This window comes from Tachyglossus aculeatus, chromosome 22 (genome assembly GCF_015852505.1).
Source record: "Tachyglossus aculeatus isolate mTacAcu1 chromosome 22, mTacAcu1.pri, whole genome shotgun sequence".
Taxonomy (NCBI): domain Eukaryota; kingdom Metazoa; phylum Chordata; class Mammalia; order Monotremata; family Tachyglossidae; genus Tachyglossus; species Tachyglossus aculeatus.
Window position 1 is genome coordinate 57,939,737 of NC_052087.1, and position 22,290 is coordinate 57,962,026.

General features: G+C 51.7%; 2 protein-coding genes across 2 annotated transcripts in view; both read right to left on the reverse strand.

Annotated features, from left to right (window-relative positions):
* Positions 1-356: 356 nt before the first annotated feature.
* On the reverse strand, positions 357-7,053 carry LOC119943746 (mas-related G-protein coupled receptor member D-like). The gene is made up of 2 exons (XM_038764904.1): positions 6,985-7,053; positions 357-1,766 (listed from the first exon to the last, which is right to left on the reverse strand). The coding sequence occupies exon 2, from the start codon at positions 1,763-1,765 to the stop codon at positions 674-676; it is 1,092 nt and encodes a 363-aa protein (XP_038620832.1). The 5' UTR covers position 1,766; positions 6,985-7,053; the 3' UTR covers positions 357-673.
* A 9,053-nt stretch (positions 7,054-16,106) lies between these two features.
* The window catches only part of LOC119944173 (mas-related G-protein coupled receptor member F-like), a 79,790-nt gene continuing 73,606 nt past the window's right edge, over positions 16,107-22,290 (reverse strand). The window contains exons 7-8 of the mRNA XM_038765390.1: positions 21,548-21,557; positions 16,107-17,084 (exon numbers count right to left, since the gene is read on the reverse strand). Coding sequence (XP_038621318.1) covers positions 16,107-17,084; positions 21,548-21,557 — 988 coding nt within the window. The remainder of the gene's footprint in view (positions 17,085-21,547; positions 21,558-22,290) is intronic.

The following is a 22,290-nucleotide window of genomic DNA, read 5'->3' on the forward strand; positions in this document are numbered from 1 at the left end:
ATAAAGCATGAGCCAGCGAGTCAGAAGGTCATGGGTTCTAATCCTGACTGCCACTTATCTGCTGTGTGACCTTGAGCAAAGCACTTCGCTTCTCAGTTGTAAAATGGAGATTGAGACTGTGGGCCCCACGTTGGACAGGGACCGTTTCTGACCCACCCCAGAGCATAGTACAATGCCCGGCACATAGTAAGTGCTTAACAAATACCACAAGTATTATTATCATTATTTATTATCTATTTATTTATTTATTTTATTTGTACAGATTTATTCTATTTATTTCATTTTGTTAATATGTCTTGTTTTGTTGTCTGCCTCCCCCTTCTAGACTGTGAGCCCGCTGTTGGGTAAGGACCGTCTCTATATGTTACCAACTTGGACTTCCCGAACACTTAGTACAGTGCTCTGCACACAGTAAGCGCTCAATAAATACATTTGAATGAATGAATGAATGAATTATCACCCCACTGTCTGTGTCCCCATGTGAACCCTTAGTCTCCAGCCCAGAGCCACCAGGGAGGTGATGTGGGGCAGATAAGGGGAGCACTCTCTCTCTCCCACCCCATGAGTGTCCAACTCGATTTGCTTGTATCCCCCCAGTGCTTAGTACAGTCTCTGGCATATAGTAAGCGCTTAACAAATACCATCATATCATTAGCGGGCACAGCCTTCGCTCTCACTGGGCAGAGGGCAGAGGCCGCCCCACCGCAGCATTGCTGGGGAGGGTCTCCATCTCCCCGGGGTTCGCCAGCTGGACCCCGTTGGCGGGCATCTCCACGGTGGCCGGGGTGGACGTGCCCCCGGTAGGCCCCAGCTCCTCCTCACTCCTGAGGGCCCTCTGAAGGATGACCCTGAAGGACTCCCACAGCCTCTGCCTCCACACCCGCCCGACCAAGTAGTAAACCAGGGGTCGGACGCTGCTGTTCCCACAGGCCAGCGCGTCCGTGACGTAGTAGAACAGCGTGGCCGGCTCCCGCTGCCAGACTAGGAGGAACCACTTGATGCCCAAGGGCAGGCCACAGGTGAGGAACACGGGCACCAGGACCAAGATGACAACGGAGAGCTTGGCCGGGGGCCGGGCGCCGAAGAGGACCTTGACGAGCAGGACAAGGCTGGACAGGAGCATCAGAGCGGACAGGAGGAAGAGCAGGGCACCCCAGGCGAGGCTGAAGCCGAAACACGGCTTGTAGGGCCTGGTCTCGTAGAAGTCGTAGCAAACGTAGTCTCTGAGGAGGTGCCACAGGAAGGTGAGAGCCCAAAAGAGGGCACAGACGGTGGCGGACAGGTGGGGCGGGCGGCGGAGGCGGTACCAGACGGGGAAGAAGAGGGACAGGGAGCTCTCGGTGCTGAGGCCGGACAGGGCCCCCAGCCCCACGGTGTAGGGCAGGAAGCTGCTCTGATCCACGAACCTGTTGTCGAACAGGTGGAAGCCGGACACGGGCTGGCCGAAGGTGAGGCCGGTGAACACGCCCTGGCACAGGAGGAAGCCGAAGTCGGCCACGGCCAGGTTCAGGACGTAGACGGAGAAGGGGGTCCTCTGGATGCGGAGGCCGAGGTACCAGAGGACTTTGAGGTTTCCCGCCAGCCCGGCCAGGCAGATCAGCAGGGTCACCAGCTTGATGATGATCCGGAAGGTCCGCAGGTCGTACTCGCACCATGGACATTCGTCGATGATCAGGGCGGCCAGCTCCGTCCGGTTCCCGGGGCCCGGCTCCCAGTGTGGCTGGGCCATGGTGGTCATTTGGGGGTCGGGAGGTGGATGCACCATCCTGAGGAGACAAGGGCATCGCGTCACGCCCTTTGCGGGGGGTGGTGGGAGGCTCAGCCCTCCCAGGCCCCCACGTCAGAAGGGGTCCAGACCTGGGGGTGGAGACCAAGTGGGAGTGGGGCAGGAGGGAGTCCAGGCAAATCAACCAATCAATGGTATTTATTGAGCACTAACTGTGGGCATTCCACTGTACCAAGTGCTCGGGAGACTACCGTGTAACAATATCATCATCATCATCATCAATCGTATGTATTGAGGGCTTACTATGTGCAGAGCACTGTACTAAGTGCTTGGGAAGTACAAATTGGCAACATATAGAGACAGTCCCTACTCAACAGTGGGCTCACAGTCTAAAAGGGGGAGACAGAGAACAAAATCAAACATACTAACAAAATAAAATAAATAGAATAGATACGTACAAGTAAAATAAATAAATAAATAGAGTAATAAATATGTACAAACATATATACATATATACAGGTATGACACAGTCGGTAGACAACTTCCCTGCCCAATCAATCAATCAATCAATCAATCGTATTTATCGAGCACTTACTGTGTGCAGAGCACTGTACTAAGCGCTTGGGAAGTACAAGTTGGCAACATCTAGAGACAGTCCCTACCCAACAGTGGGCTCACAGTCTAAAAGGGGCAGACAGAGAACAAAACCAAACATACTAAGAAACTTGTTGCCCACAACAAGTAGTACCATTAGATCCTAATCCCGGCTCCGCCACTTGTCTGCTGTGTGACCTTGGGCAAGTCACTTCACTTCCCTGGGCCTCAGTTCCCTCATCTGTAAAATTAAGACTGTGAACCCTACGTGGGATAGGGACTGTGTCCAACCCGTCTATCTTGTATCTACCCCAGCACTTAGAATCAAGCAATCAATCAATCGTATTTATTGAGCGCTTACTGTGTGCAGAGCACTGTACTAAGCGCTTGGGAAGTACAAGTTGGCAACATATAGAGACAGTCCCTACCCAACAGTGGGAACAGTGCCTGGCACGTAGTAAGCGCTCAACAAATACCATAATAATTATTAATTATTATTACACAGGTCCAAGGGCAAAGGTGGCGCAGAAAGGAGAGTAGTGGGGGAAATAAGGACCCTCTTTTCTCTTTCCCTCCCTTTCCTCTAATCATAATAATAATTATTGTATTTGTTAAGTGCTTACTATGTGCCAAGCACTGTTCTAAGAACTGGAGTCTTTTAGACTATGAGCCCACTGTTGGGTAGGGACTGTCTCTATATGTTGCCAACTTGTACTTCCCAAGTGCTTAGTACAGTGCTCTGCACACAGTAAGCGCTCAATAAATACGATTGATTGATTGATTGGTTCTAAGTGCTGGGGTAGATACAAGATAGACGGGGTGGTAGGAATAACAATAATAATAATAATAATGGCATTTATTAAGCACTTACTATGTGCAAAGCACTGTTCTAATCAATCAATCAATCGTATTTATTGAGCACTTACTGTGCGCAGAGCACAGTACTAAGCGCTTGGGAAGTCCAAGTTGGCAACGTTGATTGATTGATTGATTGGAGTAGATACAAAGTCATCGGGTTGTCCTACGTGGGGCTCACCGTCTTAATCCCCATTTTACAGAGGAGGGAACGGAGACCCAGCGAAGTGAGGTGACTCGTCCAAGGTCACACAGTAGACAAGTGGTAGAGCCGGGATTAGAAGCCACGTCCTCTGACCCCCCCAGCCCGGGCTCTCGCCGCTAGGCCATGCTGCTTCTCTCTTCTCCCCTTCTTCCCTCTTTTCCTCCTTCTCCCCTCCCTTCCCGCAGCTTCCCTTCTTCCTCTCCATCCTTTCTCCATCCATCCCGCCCGGAGCCGCCCTTAAAGGGGTGTGTGTTCGCCATTATCCATTGTTCTGGGTCTGTTTCCAGAAAGGCCCAGAGCGTCAGCTCCCAGCCCTTGGCCTGTTTCCCTCTTCTCTGCCGTCACCCCCTTCCTCTCCCTTCCCTCCCCTGAGCCCCCTCCTCCGGGTTAAGGTCACTGTGTTCCCGGCTGGAACAAGAGGGAGGAGGAGCAGAGGCGGCCTGGATTCCTGAGAGAGGCAGGGAGGACGGGAAGCATGGCATAAAAACAATAATTATCTCCCCCTTTTAGACTGTGAGCCCACTGTTGGGTAGGGACTGTCCCTATATGTCGCCAACTTGGACTTCCCAAGCGCTTAGTCCAGTGCTCTGCACACAGTAAGCGCTCAATAAATATGATCGATCGAATAATAAAGATGGCATTTGTTAAGCGCTTACTATGTGCAAAGTCCAGTGCTCTGCACACAGTAAGCGCTCAATAAATATGATTGATTGAAGAATAAAGATGGCATTTGTTAAGCGCTTACTGTGTGCAAATCACTGTTCTAAGCACTGGGGAGGTTACAAGGTGATCAGTTTGTCCCACGGGGGGCTCACAGTCAATCCCCATTTTCCAGAAGAGGTAACAGAGGCATAGAGAAGTTAAGCGACTGGCCCCAAGTCACACAGCTGAGGCTTGGCGGAGCCGGGATTTGAACCCACGACCACTGACTCCAAAGCCCGGGCTCTTTCCACTGAGCCGGTTGCCCCACGTGGGGCTCACAGTCTTAATGCCCGTTTTACAGATGAGGTAACTGAGGCCCAGTGAAGTGACTTGCCCAAAGTCACACAGCTGACGAGTGGCGGAGCCGGGATTAGAACCCATGACCTCGGGCTCCCAAGCCCGGGCTCTTTCCACCGAGTCACGCTGCTTCCGCGTAGCGGCTAGAGCCTGGGCGTGGGAGTCGGAAGGTCATGGGTTCTAATCCCGGATCGGCCACTTGTCTGCTGGGTGACCTTGGGCAAGTCACTTCATTTCTCTGGGCCTCAGTGACCTCATCTGGAAAACGGGGATTGAGATGGGGAGTCCCACATGGGGCAGGGACTGTATCCAACCCGATTTGCTTGTATTCACCCCAGGGCTTGGCAAAGTTCCTGGCACAAAGTAAGCGCTTAATAAATACCATAGTAATAATTCAAGTTGACGCTCTCTCCATTCGGGGAGAGTTGATGGTCTTGGGGGGCTTGGAAGAGTGGGGCGGTTGGGTGATTCGAGGGGTCACTCAAGACCCGAACCGACCAGCGACTCTCCCCACGGGCCGGGCAGAGGCACGCCGCGTGGCGATACCACTTGTCTGCTGTGTGACCTTGGCCAAGTCACTTAACTTACCTATAATAATAACAATTATGGTGCTTATTAAGCGCTTACTGTGTGTCAGGCACTCTACTAAGCACTGGGGTGGATCCAAGCAAACTGGGTTGGACACAGTCCCTGCCCCACGTGGCGCTCACAGTCTCGCAGAAGCCCATGAATGAATCAATCAATCAATCGTATTTATTGAGCGCTTACTGTGTGCAGAGCATTGTACTAAGTGCTTGGGAAGTACACGTTGGCAACATATAGAGACGGTCCCTACCCAACAGTGGGCTCACAGTCTAAAAGGGGGAGACAGAGAACAAAACCAAACATACTAACGAAATAAAATAAATAGAATAGATATGTTCCAGTAAAATAAATAAATAAATAGAGTAATAAATATGTACAAACATATATACATATATACAGGTGAGTCAGTGGTCATGGGTTCAAATCCCGGCTCCGCCAATTGTCAACTGTGTGACTTTGGGCAAGTCACTTCACTTCTCTGCGCCTCAGTTACTTCATCTGTAAAACGGGGATTAAGACTGTGAGTCCCATGTGGGACAACCTATTCATCTTGTAACCTTCCCCAGAGCTTAGAGCAGTGCTTTGCACATAGTAAGTGCTTAATAAATGCCTTTATTATTATTATTATTTTACAGATGAGGTAACTGAGGCACAGAGAAGTTAAGTGCATTGCCCAAAGTCACACAGCTGACAATTGGCGGAGCCGGAATTTGAACCCATAACCTTCTAACTCCCACTTCTTCTCTATCCACTATGCCAAGCTGCTTCTCTGGGCCTCAGTTATCTCGTCTGTAAAATGGGGATGAAGACTGTGGGCCCCACGTGGGACAACCTGATTACCTTGTAACTACCCAGTGCCAACTTGTACTTCCCAAGCGCTTAGTACAGTGCTCTGCACACAGTAAGCGCTCACTAAATATGATTGAATGAATGCTTAGAACAGTGCTTGGCACATAGTAAGTGCTTAACAAGTACCATCATCATCATCATCACATAGTAAGCGCTTAACAGTCTTCTAGACTGTGAGCTCACTGTTGGGTAGGGACTGTCTCTATATGTTGCCAGTTTTATTTTACTTTGTTAATATGTTTTGTTTTGTTCTCTGTCTCCCAATCAATCAATCAATCAATCGTATTTATTGAGCGCTTACTGTGTGCAGAGCACTGGACTAAACGCTTAGGAAGTACAAGTTGGCAATATATACAGACAGTCCCTACCCAACAGTGGGCTCACAGTCTAAAACCGTCTCTGTATGTTGCCAACTTGTACTTCCCAAGTGCTTAGTACAGTGCTCTGCACACAGTAAGCGCTCAATAAATATGATTGATTGATTAACAAACACTGTAATTATTGTTCATTCAATCATATTGATTGACTGATTGATTGATTGTTATTATTATACGCTGGGCAGAGGCGCACGAGGAAATCCGAATCCTTCCAGACGCCGCCCGGGGTCCCTCCTCCATCTCCGCTGCCACCAGACCGCAACCGTCTCTCTGTGGTGCCGACTTGTACTTCCCAAGCGCTTAGTACAGTAAGCGCTCAATAAATGCGACTGAATGAATGAATGACCCCCACCCACAACTAGGAGATGGAGCAGGGCCTGGAGGAAAGCTGGGTTTGGGTCCCTGCCCTCGACCACCATCCCTCCCGGATCTTCCTGGACCCAAGATGCCAACCCCTCTGCCCCCTGACCCAATTAGGGGCAAAGGGAGGGAAGCACTGGAGCCTCTCCCCCTTGCTCCCTCGGTGGGGGCACAGGGACCCCAGCGTCCCAGGGGGGAGACCCCTCTCAGAGTCCCCTCACCTGCCTTGGCCTAGCCCTGCGGGGCCGGTGATGGCCACCTCTTGGAGGGGGCCAGGACATAGCTGGGGGGAGGGTCGTCACCCTGCCAGCAGGGAGCTGGGGGACCCCGGACCCTCCCTCCCGGCCTCGCCCGGAGCCCCCAGGGCCCCTTCCGACGCTGGAGGGGAAATCGAGGCCCAGAAAGTGTCTGGAGCGGGAAGCACCGGGGCTTACCTGGCCTTGGGTCCGGGCTGCGGCCTGCTCGTCCTCTGGAGGCCCAGGCCCTGGCCGGACAGGGCTGGGCAGGGCGTCTCCCCCAGCCACCCAGGCCCCCCACGTGGGTCCCAGGGCCCGTCCCCCACTCAGCCAGCGGACACAAACACCCTCTGTTCTCCCCCGGGGCCGCCGCCAAGCCGGGATTCATTCATTCAGTCGTATTTATGGAGCACTTCCTGTGTGCAGAGCACTGTACTAAGCGCTTGGGAAGCCCAAGTTGGCAACATAGACGGTCCCTACCCAACAGAGGGCTCACAGTCTAGAAGGCACGCGCTCGGGCCGGAGACTGGGGACAACTAGGCCCGGGGCCTTGCGCCCGAAAAGCCCACTGAGGCAGGGGAACGGCCCCGGCCCTTGCCCACCCCATCCGCTGATCACCACCAGCATCCCCGGGGTCGCCACCCGAATCCCCCTCACCGGCCTCCTCATCTCAGAGAAGCAGCGTGGCTCAGTGGAGAGAGCCCGGGCTTGGGAGTCAGAGGGCGTGGGTTCGAATCCCGGCTCCACCACTTATCAACTGTGTGCCTTGGATCACTTAACTTCTCTGGGCCTCAGTGACCTCATGGATACAAGGTGATCAGATTATCCCATGTGGGGCTCACGGTCTTCATCCCCATTTTACAGATGAGGTAACTGAGGCACTAAGTTAAGTGACTTGCCCCAAATCACACAGCTGGCAATTGGCGGGGCCGGGATTTGAACTCATGACCTCTGACTCCCAAGCCCGTGCTCTTTCCATTGAGCCGTGCTGCTTCAATAATCAATAATCGATAATTCAATAATCGATCAATCAGTGGTATTTATTGAGCACTTATTGTGTGCAGGACACTGTACTAAGGGCTTGGGAGAGTGCAATATAGCAGAGTCAGTAGACACGTGCCCTGCCCACAGTGAACATACAGTCTAGGGAGACCCCAAATTGCTGTCTGATCATTCTATTATCTATTATTTATTACTCTATTTATTTATTTATTTATTTTACTTATTACTAATTTTATTTATTTATTTATTTATTTTACTTGTACATATCTATTCTATTTATTTTATTTTGTTAGTATGTTTGGTTTTATTCTCTGTCTTCCCCTTTTAGACTGTGAGCCCACTGTTGAGTAGGGACTGTCTCTATACGTTGCCAATTTGTACTTCCCAAGCGCTTAGTACAGTGCTCTGCACATAGTAAGCGCTCAATAAATACGATTGATGATGATTGATGATTCTATTGTATTGTACTCTCCCAAGCGCTTAGTACAGTGCTCTGCGCACGGTAAGCGCTCAATAAATACGATTGATTGATTGTTTGGGAGAGGGTGGGGATGTAAGTGACTTTCCCCGGACGTTCTTCCCCCACAGACGTTCAGTGGCTGCGTTGCTTGTTCTTTATTGAAGTCACTACGGCCTAGTTGAATAATAATAATAATGATGGTATTTGTTAAACGCTTACTATGTGCAAAGCACTGTTCTGGGCCTGGGAGTTGGAGGATTTAGTTTCTAATCCAGTTGCCTGCTCTGTGACTTGGGCAAGTCACTTAAGTTCTCTGTGCCTCAGTTTCCTCAACTGCAAAATAGGGATTCAACACCTGTTCTCCCTCGACCTCTAGAATGTAAACTCGTGGGCGGGGACTGTGTCTGCTTATTGTTATAGTGTCCTCTCAATCAATCAATCAATCAATCGTATTTATTGAGCGCTTACTGTGTGCAGAGCACTGTACTAAGCACTTGGGAAGTACAATTTGGAGTCTCCGTGGAGGCCAGGACCCTTGGCCGTGACCTCAGGACCCTCGGGCCCGACTCCCGTCCCCTAAACGCGCTCACACATAAACACACACACAGTCAAGCACAGTCATACACACATACAAAGACGCACACACAGAAAACTGCAGTCACACACACATGTACACAGACACACATACACATACGCACACACACCCAAGACTGTAACTCGCCCTGCCCTTGAGAAGCAGCGTGGTTTAGTGGAAAGAGCCTGAGCTTGGAAGTCAGAGGTCGTGGGTTCTAATCCCGCCCCCGCCACTTGTCAGCTGTGTGACTTTGAGCAAGCCTCTCCTCCGTGCCTCAGTTCCCTCATCTGTAAAATGGGGATGAAGACTGGGAGCCCCACGTGGGACAACCTGATCACCTTGCATCTACCCCAGCGCTTAGAACAGTGCTTGGCACATAGTAAACGCTTATCAAATAGCATCATCATTAGTATTCATTCATTCATTCAATCGTATTTATATTGAGCGCTTACTGTGTGCAGAGCACTGTACTAAGCGCTTGGGGAGTACAAGTTGGCAACATACAGAGACGGTCCCTACCCAACAGTGGGCTTACAGTCTAGAAGAATGTTAGAATGTAATAATTCTAGTGTTATTATTATTATTATTATTATTATTATTATTATTATTCCACGGGGGTCCTGCCGCCCCTGCACCCCGGAATCTCCCATGGGACCAGCCCCGCGGGGGGAGTCATTCATCCAGTCATATTTATTGAGCTCTTACTGTACTAAGCGCTTGCTGAGAGTCACGAAGACTTGCAGTGAGGGTCCCATGGGCGGGGGTCGTGAGTCTCCAGGGCCCAAAAACCGAGAGCCGCCCCTCCCACCTCCCTTGGAGGCGCACGATCAATCAATCGTGAATTCAGTCGTATTTATTGAGCGCTTACTGTGTGCAGAGCACTGTACTTAGCGCTAATAATGATAATGATGATGGCATTTATTAAGCGCTTACTATGTGCAAAGCACTAAGCACCGGGGAGGTTACAAAGTGATCAGGTTGTCCCCCGTGGGGCTCACAGTCTTCATCCCCATTTTCCAGATGAGGTCACTGAGACCCAGAGAAGTGAAGTGACTTGCCCAAAGTCACCCAGCTGACAATTGGCAGAGCCGGGATTCGAACCCATGACCTCTGACTCCAAAGCCCAGGCTCTTACCACCGAGCCACGCTGCTTCTCTCGGCAACGTATTATGTGCCAAGCACTGTACTAAGCGATGGAGTAGATACAAGCTAATCAGATTGGACTCAGTTCATGTCCCACAAGTATCAGTATTAGTATTTAAGACTGTGAGCCCACTGTTGGGTAGGGACTTTTTCTATATGTTGCCAACTTGTACTTCCCAAGCGCTTAGTACAGTGCTCTGCACACAGTAAGCGCTCAATAAATACGATTGATGATGATGATGATGATTAAGCGCTTACTATGTGCCGAGCACATAGAATTCATTTGAATAAATTCATTTGAATGAATTCATAGTATTCATTCAAATACGATTGAATGAATGAAAAACACGGTTCTAAGCCCTGGGGGGATACAAGGTGATCAGGTTGTCCCACGGTGGGCTCACAGTCAACCCCCATTTTACAGATGAGGTAACTGAGGCCCAGAGAAGTGACTTGTCCAAGGTCACACGGCTGACAGTTGGCGGAGCCGGGATTTGAACCCACCAAAGCCCGGGCTCTTTCCACTGAGCCACGCTGCTTCTCTGTGGGGCTCTGTCTTAACCGTGAAACATCTTGACCGTGAAAAATTTGAGAGAGCGAGTTCTGCTGTCCGGAGAAGGCAATGCTACCAGTCGTGGCCAAGGACACTAGCCCTTCAGTGGCCCTCGGCTTTGGAGGGGAGAGTTGCCAGTCGGCTGGAGTGCTCTGCACATAGTAAGCGCTCAATAAATACGATTGATGATGATAGTGGGGCGTCACTCTGCCAAGCGGCGTGGCTTAGCGGAAAGAGCCCGGCCTTGGGAGTCAGAGGTCGTCGTTCTAATCCCGGCTCTGCCACTTCTCCGCTTTGGGCAAGTCACTTTAACTTGTCTGCGCCTCAGTTACCTCATCTGTAAAATGGAGATGAAGACTGTGAGCCCCACCTGGGACAACGTGATAACCTTATATCTCCCCCAGCGCTTAGAACAGTGCCTGGCACATCGTAAGCGCTTAACACATACCATCATAATCATCATCATCATCACTCTGAGGCTCCCCTCACCCCAAAGCCAGCCTGGGAGTCAGAGGACATGGGTTATTATTATTATGGTATTTGTTAAACATTTACCTTGTGCCGGGCACTGAACTAAGCGCTGGGTTCTAATACTGGTTCTTTCACTTGTCTGCTGTGTGGGTAAATCACTTCTCTGGGCATATAGAGACAGTCCCTACCCAACAGTGGGCTCACAGTCTAAAAGGCTTAATAAATGCCATCATCACAGAGGAATGCACTTGAACTTCACGATGAAATCTAGAACTACAGTCACCGATTAAGAGAATCAACTTGGTTCAAAGTCATTTTATTTAATGCCTGCAGACAAGATTTGTTTCCACCACACACACATACACCACCGCTCCCCGCGTCCCTCACTGAAGGATCTCCCAAAATAACCAAGATTCCATGTAGTAGAGAGCAAACAAATATTCCTTCCCCTCCCAGTCCCCTAGAAAAAAAATGGATAAGAACCAATATTTAATTATAATAATGATATCATCGCGGTTCATTCATTCATTCATTCAATCGCATTGATTGAGCGCTTACTGCATGCAGAGCACTGGACTAAGCGCCTGGGAAGTCCAAGTTGGCAACATGTAGAGACGGTCCCTACCCAACAGCGGGCTTACAGTCTAGAAGGGGGAGACAGACAACAAAACAAAACATGTGAACGGGTGTCAAGTCGTCAGAACAAATAGAATGAAAGCTCAATGCGCTCAGTAGTTGCAGCTTCAGTGGGTGGTCTCCCCCATAGCCATCCACTGGGGGAATCCCCCCGCCCAGAATAGCTAAGGGGGTGGGGCAGCTCCTGAAATTCGTCCCTGAGACCCCTCTTCTCCTGGAGAGCCTGGGCCCGAGCAGGGTTTTCCAGGCTCTTGTCATCCCTCCCACTCCCAGGTTGAGACTGTTCACTATGTTGCCAGCTTGTCCTTCCCAAGCGCTTAGTCCAGTGCTCTGCACACAGTAAGCGCTCAATAAGTACGATTGAATAATAATAATGGCATTTATTAGGCTCTTACTATGCGCAAAGCACTGTTCTAAGCGTTGGGGAGGTTTCAAGGTAATCAGGTTGTCCCACGGGGGGCTCACACTCTTAATCCGCATTTTACAGATGAGGGAATTGAGGCCCAGAGAAGGGAAGTGACTTGCCCAAAGTCACACAGCGGACAATCGGCAGAGCCGGGATTTGAACCCATGACCTCTGCCTCCTGTGCTCTTTCCACTGAGCCACGCTGCTTCTCTGAGCGAGGGACGTCCTGGACCTCCTTCTACTCTCTAGGGATCCCTGCTTCAGGGCTGCACTCCCCGCCCGAGAAGGCCCCAGCCTCTGTGCTGGACCCCCCACTCCGCCCACAGCTTGGTTGCTTTGGGATCCCTCATTCATTCATTCATTCAATCGTCTTTATTGAGCGCTTACTGTGTGCAGAGCACTGGACTAAGCGCTTGAGAAGTCCAAGTTGGCAACATATAGAGACAGTCCCTCACCTCCGGGGGCCAGAGGTCACCTCCTTCCTCCGTCCAGGCTCCTCCAGGCCTGAGGCCCAGCTTTCTGCCTCCCGGGGGAAGCTCCTGGTCCAGCCTGGTCGTTCTAATCCCGGCCCCCCCCGTATGTCTGCTGTGTGACCTTGGGCAAGTCACTTCACTTCTCTGAGCCTCAGTGACCTCATCTGGAAAATGGGGATAATAATAATAATAATAATGGTGGTATTTGTTAAGCGCTTACTATGCGCAATGCACCGTTCTGAGCGCTGGGGGGGGGGGGGGATACGAGGTGATCAGGTTGTCCCACGGGGGGCTCACAGTCTTCATCCCCATTTTACAGATGAGGGAACTGAGGCCCAGAGAAGTGAAGTGACTTGCCCAAGGTCACACAGCTGACAACTGGCAGAGCCGGGATTTGAACCCATGACCTCTGACTCCCAAGCCCGCGCTTTTTCCATTGAGCTACGCTGCTTCTCTGTGAGCCCCACGTGGGACATCCTGATCCCCTTGTATCCTCCCCAGCGCTTAGAACAGTGCTTCGCACATAGTAAGCGCTTAACAAATGCCATTATTATTATTATTATTCATACTGGGGGAGGGAGGGTGTTCAGTAGAGGGAGTCTTCTCTTAGAGGGGGAGGATGGAGGGCTCAGAAGGGCTTCAGGGGAAGGGAAGGTGGGCAGAAAAAGATGAAAGCAGCGTGGCCTAGTGGATAAAGCGTGGGCTTGGAAGTCAGAGGACCTGGGTTCTAATCCTGACTCCTCCACTTGTCCGCTGGGTGACCCTGGGCAAGTCACTTAACTTCTCTGTGCCTCAGCGACCTCATCTGGAAAATGGGGATGAAGACTGTGAGCCCCACGTGGGACAACCCCATGACCTTGTATCTGCCCAGCGCTTCGAACAGAGCTTGGCGCACCGTAAGCGCTTAACAAATACCATAATTATTATTCTCTGTGCCCCTGCGACCTCATCTGGAAAATGGGGATGAAGACTGTGAGCCCCACATGGGACAACCCGATGACCTTGTTTCTGCCCAGCGCTTCGAACAGGGCTTGGCGCACCGTAAGCGCTTAACAAATACCATAATTATTATTCTCTGTGCCCCTGCGACCTCATCTGGAAAATGGGGATGAAGACTGTGAGCCCCACGTGGGACAACCCGATGACCTCGTATCTGCCCAGCGCTTCGAACAGGGCTTGGCGCATAGTAAACGCTTAACGAATACCATAATTATCATTCTCTGTGCCTCAGCGACCTCATCTGGAAAATGGGGATGAGGACTGTGAGCCCCACGTGGGACAACCCGATGACCTTGTATCTGCCCAGCGCTTCGAACAGGGCTTGGCGCATAGTAAGCGCTTAGCAAATACCATAATTATTATTCCCTGTGCCTCAGTGACCTCATCTGGAAAATGGGGATGAAGACTGTGAGCCCCACGTGGGACAACCCGATGACCTTGTTTCTGCCCAGCGCTTCGAACAGGGCTTGACGCATAGTAAGCCCTTAACGAATACCATAATTATCATTCTCTGTGCCTCAGCGACCTCATCTGGAAAATGGGGATGAGGACTGTGAGCCCCACGTGGGACAACCCGATGACCTTGTATCTGTCCAGCGCTTCGAACAGAGCTTGGCGCATAGTAAGCGCTTAATGAATACCATAATTATTATTCCCTGTGCCTCAGCGACCTCATCTGGAAAATGGGGATGAAGACTGTGAGCCCCACGTGGGACAACCCGATGCCCTTGTATCTGCCCAGCGCTTCGAGCAGAGCTTGGCGCATAGTAAGCGCTTAACGAATACCAAAATTATCATTCTCTGTGCCTCAGCGACCTCATCTGGAAAACGGGGATGAAGATCGTGAGCCCACTGCGGGATATGGACTGTATCCCAACTGATTAGCTTGTCCCCCAGCGCCTAGTACGGTGCCTGGCACGCGGTAAGCGCTTAACAAATACCATAAAGAAAATTGTCTTCCGAAGATGCTCCCAAAGGAGAACGGGATCGGGAGCAGGGAGAAGAGGGAATCCAGAGGGAGGGAGAGCTGAGGGGGTGGGGAATGGGGGCGTTGGGGCTTCCCGGGAGCAGAGAGAAGAGGGAATCCAGAGGGAGGGAGAGCTGAGGGGGTGGGGAATGGGGGCGTTGCGGCTTCCCGGGAGCAGAGAGAAGAGGGAATCCAGAGGGAGGGAGAGCTGAGGGGGTGGGGAATGGGGGCGTTGGGGTTTCCCGGGAGCAGAGAGAAGAGGGAATCCAGAGGGAGGGAGAGCTGAGGGGGTGGGGAATGGGGGCGTTGCGGCTTCCCGGGAGCAGAGAGAAGAGGGAATCCAGAGGGAGGGAGAGCTGAGGGGGTGGGGAATGGGGGCGTTGGGGTTTCCCGGGAGCAGAGAGAAGAGGGAATCCAGAGGGAGGGAGAGCTGAGGGGGTGGGGAATGGGGGCGTTGGGGCTTCCCGGGAGCAGAGAGAAGAGGGAATCCAGAGGGAGGGAGAGCTGAGGGGAGTGGGGAATGGGGGCAATGGGGCTTCCCGGGAGCAGAGAGAAGAGGGAATCCAGAGGGAGGGAGAGCTGAGGGGGTGGGGAATGGGGGCGTTGGGGCTTCCCGGGGAGGGGGTGGGAAGCGGGAGGATGGAATGTGAGCCCCTCGCCCCAAGTGGGAACCAGCAAGTGGGAACCAGGGGAGGGGTGGGAAGTGGGAGGATGGAATGTGAGCCCCTCGCCCCAAGTGGGAACCAGCAAGTGGTAACCAGGGGAGGGGTGGGAAGTGGGAGGATGGAATGTGAGCCCCTCGCCCCAAGTGGGAGCCAGCAAGTGGTAACCAGGGGAGGGGTGGGAAGTGGGAGGATGGAATGTGAGCCCCTCGCGCCCAAGTGGGAGCCAGCAAGTGGCAACCAGGGAAGGGGGTGGGAAGTGGGAGGATGGAATGTGAGCCCCTCGCCCTAAGTGGGAACCAGCAAGTGGTAACCAGGGGAGGGGTGGGAAGTGGGAGGATGGAATGTGAGCCCCTCGCGCCCAAGTGGGAGCCAGCAAGTGGCAACCAGGAAAGGGGGTGGGAAGTGGGAGGATGGAATGTGAGCCCCTCGCCCCAAGTGGGAGCCAGCAAGTGGCAACCAGGGAAGGGGGTGGGAAGTGGGAGGATGGAATGTGAGCCCCTCGCCCTAAGTGGGAACCAGCAAGTGGTAACCAGGGGAGGGGTGGGAAGTGGGAGGATGGAATGTGAGCCCCTCGCGCCCAAGTGGGAGCCAGCAAGTGGCAACCAGGAAAGGGGGTGGGAAGTGGGAGGATGGAATGTGAGCCCCTCGCCCTAAGTGGGAACCAGCAAGTGGCAACCAGGGAAGGGGGTGGGAAGTGGGAGGATGGAATGTGAGCCCCTCGCGCCCAAGTGGGAGCCAGCAAGTGGTAAACAGGGGAGGGGTGGGGAGAAGATGGGGAGGGGGCTTGGGACCTGATCCCCGCGGAAGATGTCTTTGTCGGTCGCTGGCGGAGGAGACCCGGGACCCCGAGGCCCCCCCCACCCCCGTCACCAGAGGATAGCGGCCTGGCCCGGCCTGGGGAGCGGGGGGGATGCCTCCGCCCCGTCCCGACCGTCCCAGCCGCCCCCCCCCCCCCGGGGCGGGGCGACCCCTCAGGCGGGGTCCCCGCCCTTACCCAGCTGCGTCTCCGACTGCATCTCCAAGGAAACCGTGTTGGGGGCGAAGCCGTCCCCCGGCCCGGGCTCGGCGTCGTCGTCCAGGGCCCTCCGCAGGACCAGGGCGAGGGGCTCCCCAAACCCCCCGGGCCGGGCCCTGCCGGCCAGAAAGTAGACCACCGGCTTGGCCCCGCAGTGGCCGCAGGCGAACAGCTCCACCACGGAGCCCGGGTAGGGGGCCGGGAGGGCGAAGGCCCAGGCCAGGAACCAGTTGACGCTCATGAAGAGGGAGCAGAAGAGGAAGGCGGAGACGGCCAGCAGGACCACGCGGCTGAGCCGCCGGCCCCTCGCCCTCGGGGCCCCGCACTCGGCCCGCACCAGCAGGGCCAGGCTGGACAGGACCATGATGGGGGTGAAGCCGAGGAAGGTGAGCCCGCCCAGGGCCACCTTCAGCCGCCCGCACGGGCCCCGCGGGGCCACCACGGCGCACAGGTAAGTGTGGGCCGCCGTCAGCACCAGGGACAGCGCCCAGAGCAGGGCGCACGTGGTAGCCGCCAGGTGCGGGGGGCGTCTCCCCCGGTGCCAGCGCGGGCAGAGCACCGCCGCGCATCTCTCCGCGCTCAGGGCCGCCAGCAGGCTCACCCCGGCCACGAAGGCCCAGAGCCCCGCGGCGGTGGCCAGGGAGCGGAGGTAGGTGGCCAAGGGGCCCCCCGGGGAGCCCAGCCCGCCCACCGCCGCGCGGGAGGCCAGGGACAGGACCACGGCCAGGTCGGCGGCGGCCAGGTGGAGGACGTACACGGTGAACGGGTTCCTCGGGACGCGGAAGCCGAGCAGGTAGAGGGCCAGTACGTTCCCCAGGAGCCCCGCCAGGCAGACGAGCAGCAGCAGGCAGGAGACCGCCGCGGGGGCCGGGGCCGGCGGCCACAGACTCTCCGAGCCCACGAAGTCCCCCAGGTAGGAAGGCGGCCCGCCCCTCTCCGGACCGGGGGGACCCTAGAGAGACGGGAGAATCAATCAATCAATCAATCAATCGTATTTAGTGAGCGCTCACTGTGTGCAGAGCACTGGACGAGGCGCTTGGGAAGTCCAAGTTGGCAATGTATAGAGACAGTCCCTACCCAACAGCGGGCTCACGGCCTAGAAGGGGGAGACGGTGAACGAAACCAAACGTACTGACAAAATAAAATCATTAGAATAGATATGTACAAGTAAAATCGATCAATCAATCATATTTATTGAGCGCTCACTGAGCACTGGAAGAGGCACTTGGGAAGTCCAAGTTGGCAACATCGAGAGACAGCCCCTACCCGACAGTGGGTTCACGGTCTAGAAGGGGGAGATGGTGAACGGAACCAAACGTACTAACAAAATAAAATCTTTAGAATAGATATGTACAAGTAAAATCGATCAATCAATCATATTTATTGAGCGCTCATTGTGTGCAGGGCGCTGGACGAGGCGCTTGGGAAGTCCAAGTTGGCAACATCTAGAGACGGCCCCTACCCAACAGCAGGCTCACGGCCTAGAAGGGGGAGACGGTGAACGGAACCAAACGTACTGACAAAATAAAATCATTAGAAGAGATATGTACAAGTAAAATCGATCAATCAATCATATTTATTGAGCGCTCACTGTGTGCAGGGCACACAGTTGGCAAGTTGGCAACGTCAAGAGACGGCCCCTACCCAACAGCGGGCTCACGGCCTAAAAGGGGGAGATGGTGAACGAAACCAAACGTACTGACAAAATAAAATCATTAGAAGAGATATGTACAAGTAAAATCGATCAATCAATCATATTTATTGAGCGCTCACTGAGCACTGGACGAGGCGCTTGGGAAGTCCAAGTTGGCAACGTCTAGAGACGGTCCCTACCCGACAGTGGGCTCAAGGTCTAGAAGGGGGAGACGGTGAACGGAACCAAACGTACTAACAAAATAAAATAATTAGAATAGATATGTACAAGTAAAATGAGCGCTGGGGTAATAATAATAATGATGATGGCATCTGTTCAGCGCTTACTATCAATCAGTCAATCAATCAATCGTATTTATTGAGCGCTCACTGTGTGCAGGGCACTGGACGAGGCGCTTGGGAAGTCCAAGTTGGCAACGTCTAGAGACGGTCCCTACCCTACAGCGGGCTCACGGCCTAGAAGGGGGAGACGGTGAACGAAACCAAACGTACTGACAAAATAAAATCATTAGAATAGATATGTACAAGTAAAATCAATCAATCAATCATATTTATTGAGCGCTCACTGTGTGCAGGGCACTGGACGAGGTGCTTGGGAAGTCCAAGTTGGCAACGTCTAGAGACAGTCCCTACCCGACAGTGGGCTCACGGCCTAGAAGGGGGAGACGGTGAACGGAACCAAACGTACTGACAAAATAAAATCATTAGAAGAGATATGTACAAGTAAAATCGATCAATCAATCATATTTATTGAGCGCTCACTGTGTGCAGGGTACTGGACGAAGCGCTTGGGAAGTCCAAGTTGGCAACGTCTAGAGATGGTCCCTACCCAACAGCGGGCTCACGGTCTAAAAGGGGGAGATGGTGAACGAAACCAAACGTACTAACAAAATAAAATCATTAGAAGAGATATGTACAAGTAAAATCAATCAATCAATCATATTTATTGAGCGCTTACTGTGTGCAGGGCACTGGACTAGGCGCTTGGGAAGTCCAAGTTGGCAACATAGAGAGACGGCCCCTACCCAACAGTGGGCTCACGGTCTAGAAGAGGGAGACGGAGAACGAAACCAAACGTACTAACAAAATAAAATCGTTAGGATAGATATGTACAAGTAAAATCAATCAATCATATTTATTGAGCGCTTACTGTGTGCAGGGCACTGGACTAAGCGCTTGGGAAGTCCAAGTTGGCAACATCTAGAGACGGTCCCTACCCGACAGTGGGCTCACAGTCTAGAAGGGGGAGATGGTGAACGAAACCAAACGTACTAACAAAATAAAATCATTAGAATAGATATGTACAAGTAAAATCAATCAATCAATCATATTCATTGAGCGCTTACTGTGTGCAGGGCACTGGACGAAGCGCTTGGGAAGTCCAAGTTGGCAACATAGAGAGACGGCCCCTACCCGACAGTGGGCTCACGGTCTAAAAGGGGGAGATGGTGAACGAAACCAAGCGTACTAACAAAATAAAATCATTAGAATAGATATGTACAAGTAAAATCAATCAATCAATCATATTTATTGAGCGCTCACTGTGTGCAGAGCACTGGACTAGGCACTTGGGAAGTCCAAGTTGGCAACATAGAGAGACGGCCCCTACCCGACAGTGGGCTCACGGTCTAAAAGGGGGAGATGGTGAACGAAACAAAACGTACTAACAAAATAAAATCATTAGAATAGATATGTACAAGTAAAATCAATCAACCAATCATATTTATTGAGCGCTCACTGTGTGCAGGGTACTGGACGAAGCGCTTGGGAAGTCCAAGTTGGCAACGTCTAGAGACGGTCCCTACCCAACAGCGGGCTCACGGTCTAAAAGGGGGAGATGGTGAACGAAACCAAACGTACTAACAAAATAAAATCATTAGAAGAGATATGTACAAGTAAAATCAATCAATCAATCATATTTATTGAGCGCTTACTGTGTGCAGGGCACTGGACTAGGCGCTTGGGAAGTCCAAGTTGGCAACATAGAGAGACGGCCCCTACCCAACAGTGGGCTCACGGTCTAGAAGGGGGAGACGGAGAACGAAACCAAACGTACTAACAAAATAAAATCGTTAGGATAGATATGTACAAGTAAAATCAATCAATCATATTTATTGAGCGCTTACTGTGTGCAGGGCACTGGACTAAGCGCTTGGGAAGTCCAAGTTGGCAACATCTAGAGACGGTCCCTACCCAACAGTGGGCTCACAGTCTAGAAGGGGGAGATGGTGAACGAAACCAAACGTACTAACAAAATAAAATCATTAGAATAGATATGTACAAGTAAAATCAATCAATCAATCATATTTATTGAGCGCTTACTGTGTGCAGGGCACTGGACGAAGCGCTTGGGAAGTCCAAGTTGGCAACATAGAGAGACGGCCCCTACCCGACAGTGGGCTCACGGTCTAAAAGGGGGAGACGGAGAACGAAACCAAACGTACTAACAAAATAAAATAATTAGAATAGATATGTACAAGTAAAATGAGCGCTGGGGTAATAATAATAATGATGATGGCATCTGTTCAGCGCTTACTATCAATCAATCAATCAATCGTATTTATTGGGCGCTTACTATGTGCAAAGCACTGGACTAGGCGCTTGGGAAGCCCAAGTTGGCAACATCTAGAGACAGTCCCTACCCGACAGTGGGCTCACAGTCTAAAAGGGGGAGACGGTGAACGAAACCAAACGTACTAACAAAATAAAATCATTAGAATAGATATGTACAAGTAAAATCAATCAATCAATCAATCAATCATATTTATTGAGCGCTCACTGTGTGCAGGGCACTGGACTAGGCGCTTGGGAAGCCCAAGTTGGCAACGTCGAGAGACAGTCCCTACCCGACAGCGGGCTCACAGTCTAAAAGGGGGAGACGGAGAACGGAACCAAACGTACTAACAAAATAAAATAATTCGAATAGATATAGAGTAATAAATATGTACAAATATCTATACATTTATACAGGTGCTGTGGGGAAGGGAAGGAGGGAAGATGGGGGGATGGAGAGGGGAGAAGAAGCTGTCACCTCCCCGGACCTGCGGGGGTTGGGGAGGGGACGAACCCCGGTGTCTTTTCCCTCCCCCCCCAATAATGATGGTGTTTGTTAAGCTCTGACTATGTGCCAAGCACCGTTCTAAGCGCTGGGGTCATAATAATAATGCTGATGGTATCTGTTAAGCGCTTACTATGTGCCAAGCGCTGGGGTCATAATAATAATGATGATGGTATCTGCTAAGCGCTTACTATGTGTCAAGCGCTGGGGTCATAATAATAATGATGATGGTATCTGTCAAGCGGTTACTATGTGCCAAGCGCTGGGGTCATAATAATAATGATGATGGTATCTGTCAAGCGCTTACTATGTGCCAAGCACTGTTCTCAGCGCTGGGGTAATAATAATAATGATGATGGCATCTGTTCAGCGCTTACTATCAATCAATCAATCAATCGTATTTATTGAGCGCTTACTGTGTGCAGAGCACTGGACTAAGCGCTTGGGAAGTCCAAGTTGGCAACATCTAGAGACGGCCCCTACCCAACAGTGGGCTCACAGTCTAAAAGGGGTAGAGAACAAAACCAAACATACTAACAAAATAAAATAATTAGAATAGATATGTACAAGTAAAATAAATAAATAGAGTAATAAATCTGTACAAACATATATACATATATACAGGTGCTGTGGGGAAGGGAAGGAGGTAAGATGGGGGGGATGGAGAGGGGAGAAGAAGCTGTCACCTCCCCGGACCTGCGGGGGTTGAGGGGGGACGAACCCCGGAGTCTTCCCCCCCTCCCCCCCATAATGATGGTGTTTGGTAAGCTCTGACTATGTGCCAAGCACCGTTCTAAGCGCTGGGGTCGTAATAATAATGATGATGGTATCTGCTAAGCGCTTACTATGTGCCAAGCGCTGGGGTCGTAATAATAATGATGATGGCATCTGTTCAGCGCTTACTATGTGCCAAGCGCTGGGGTCGTAATAATAACGCTGATGGTATCTGTTAAGCGCTTACTATGTGCCAAGCGCTGGGGTCTTGATAATAATGATGATGGTGTCTGTCAAGCGCTTACTATGTGCCAAGCACTGTTCTCAGCGCTGGGATAATAATAATAATGATGATGGCATCTGTTCAGCGCTTACTATGTGCCAAGCGCTGGAGTAATAGTAATCATGATGATGGTATCTGTTAAGCGCTTACTATGTGCCAAGCGCTGGGGTCATAATAATAATGATGATGGTATCTGTTCAGCGCTTACTATGTGCCAAGTGCTGGGGTCATAATAATAATGATGATGGTATCTGTTAATCAATCAATCAATCGTATTTATTGAGCGCTTACTATGTGCAGAGCACTGTACTAAGCGCTTGGGAAGTACAAATTGGCATCACATAGAGACAGTCCCTACCCAACAGTGGGCTCACAGTCTAAAGTCTATCTGTTCAGCGCTTATTATGTGCCAAGCGCTGGGGTCATAATAAT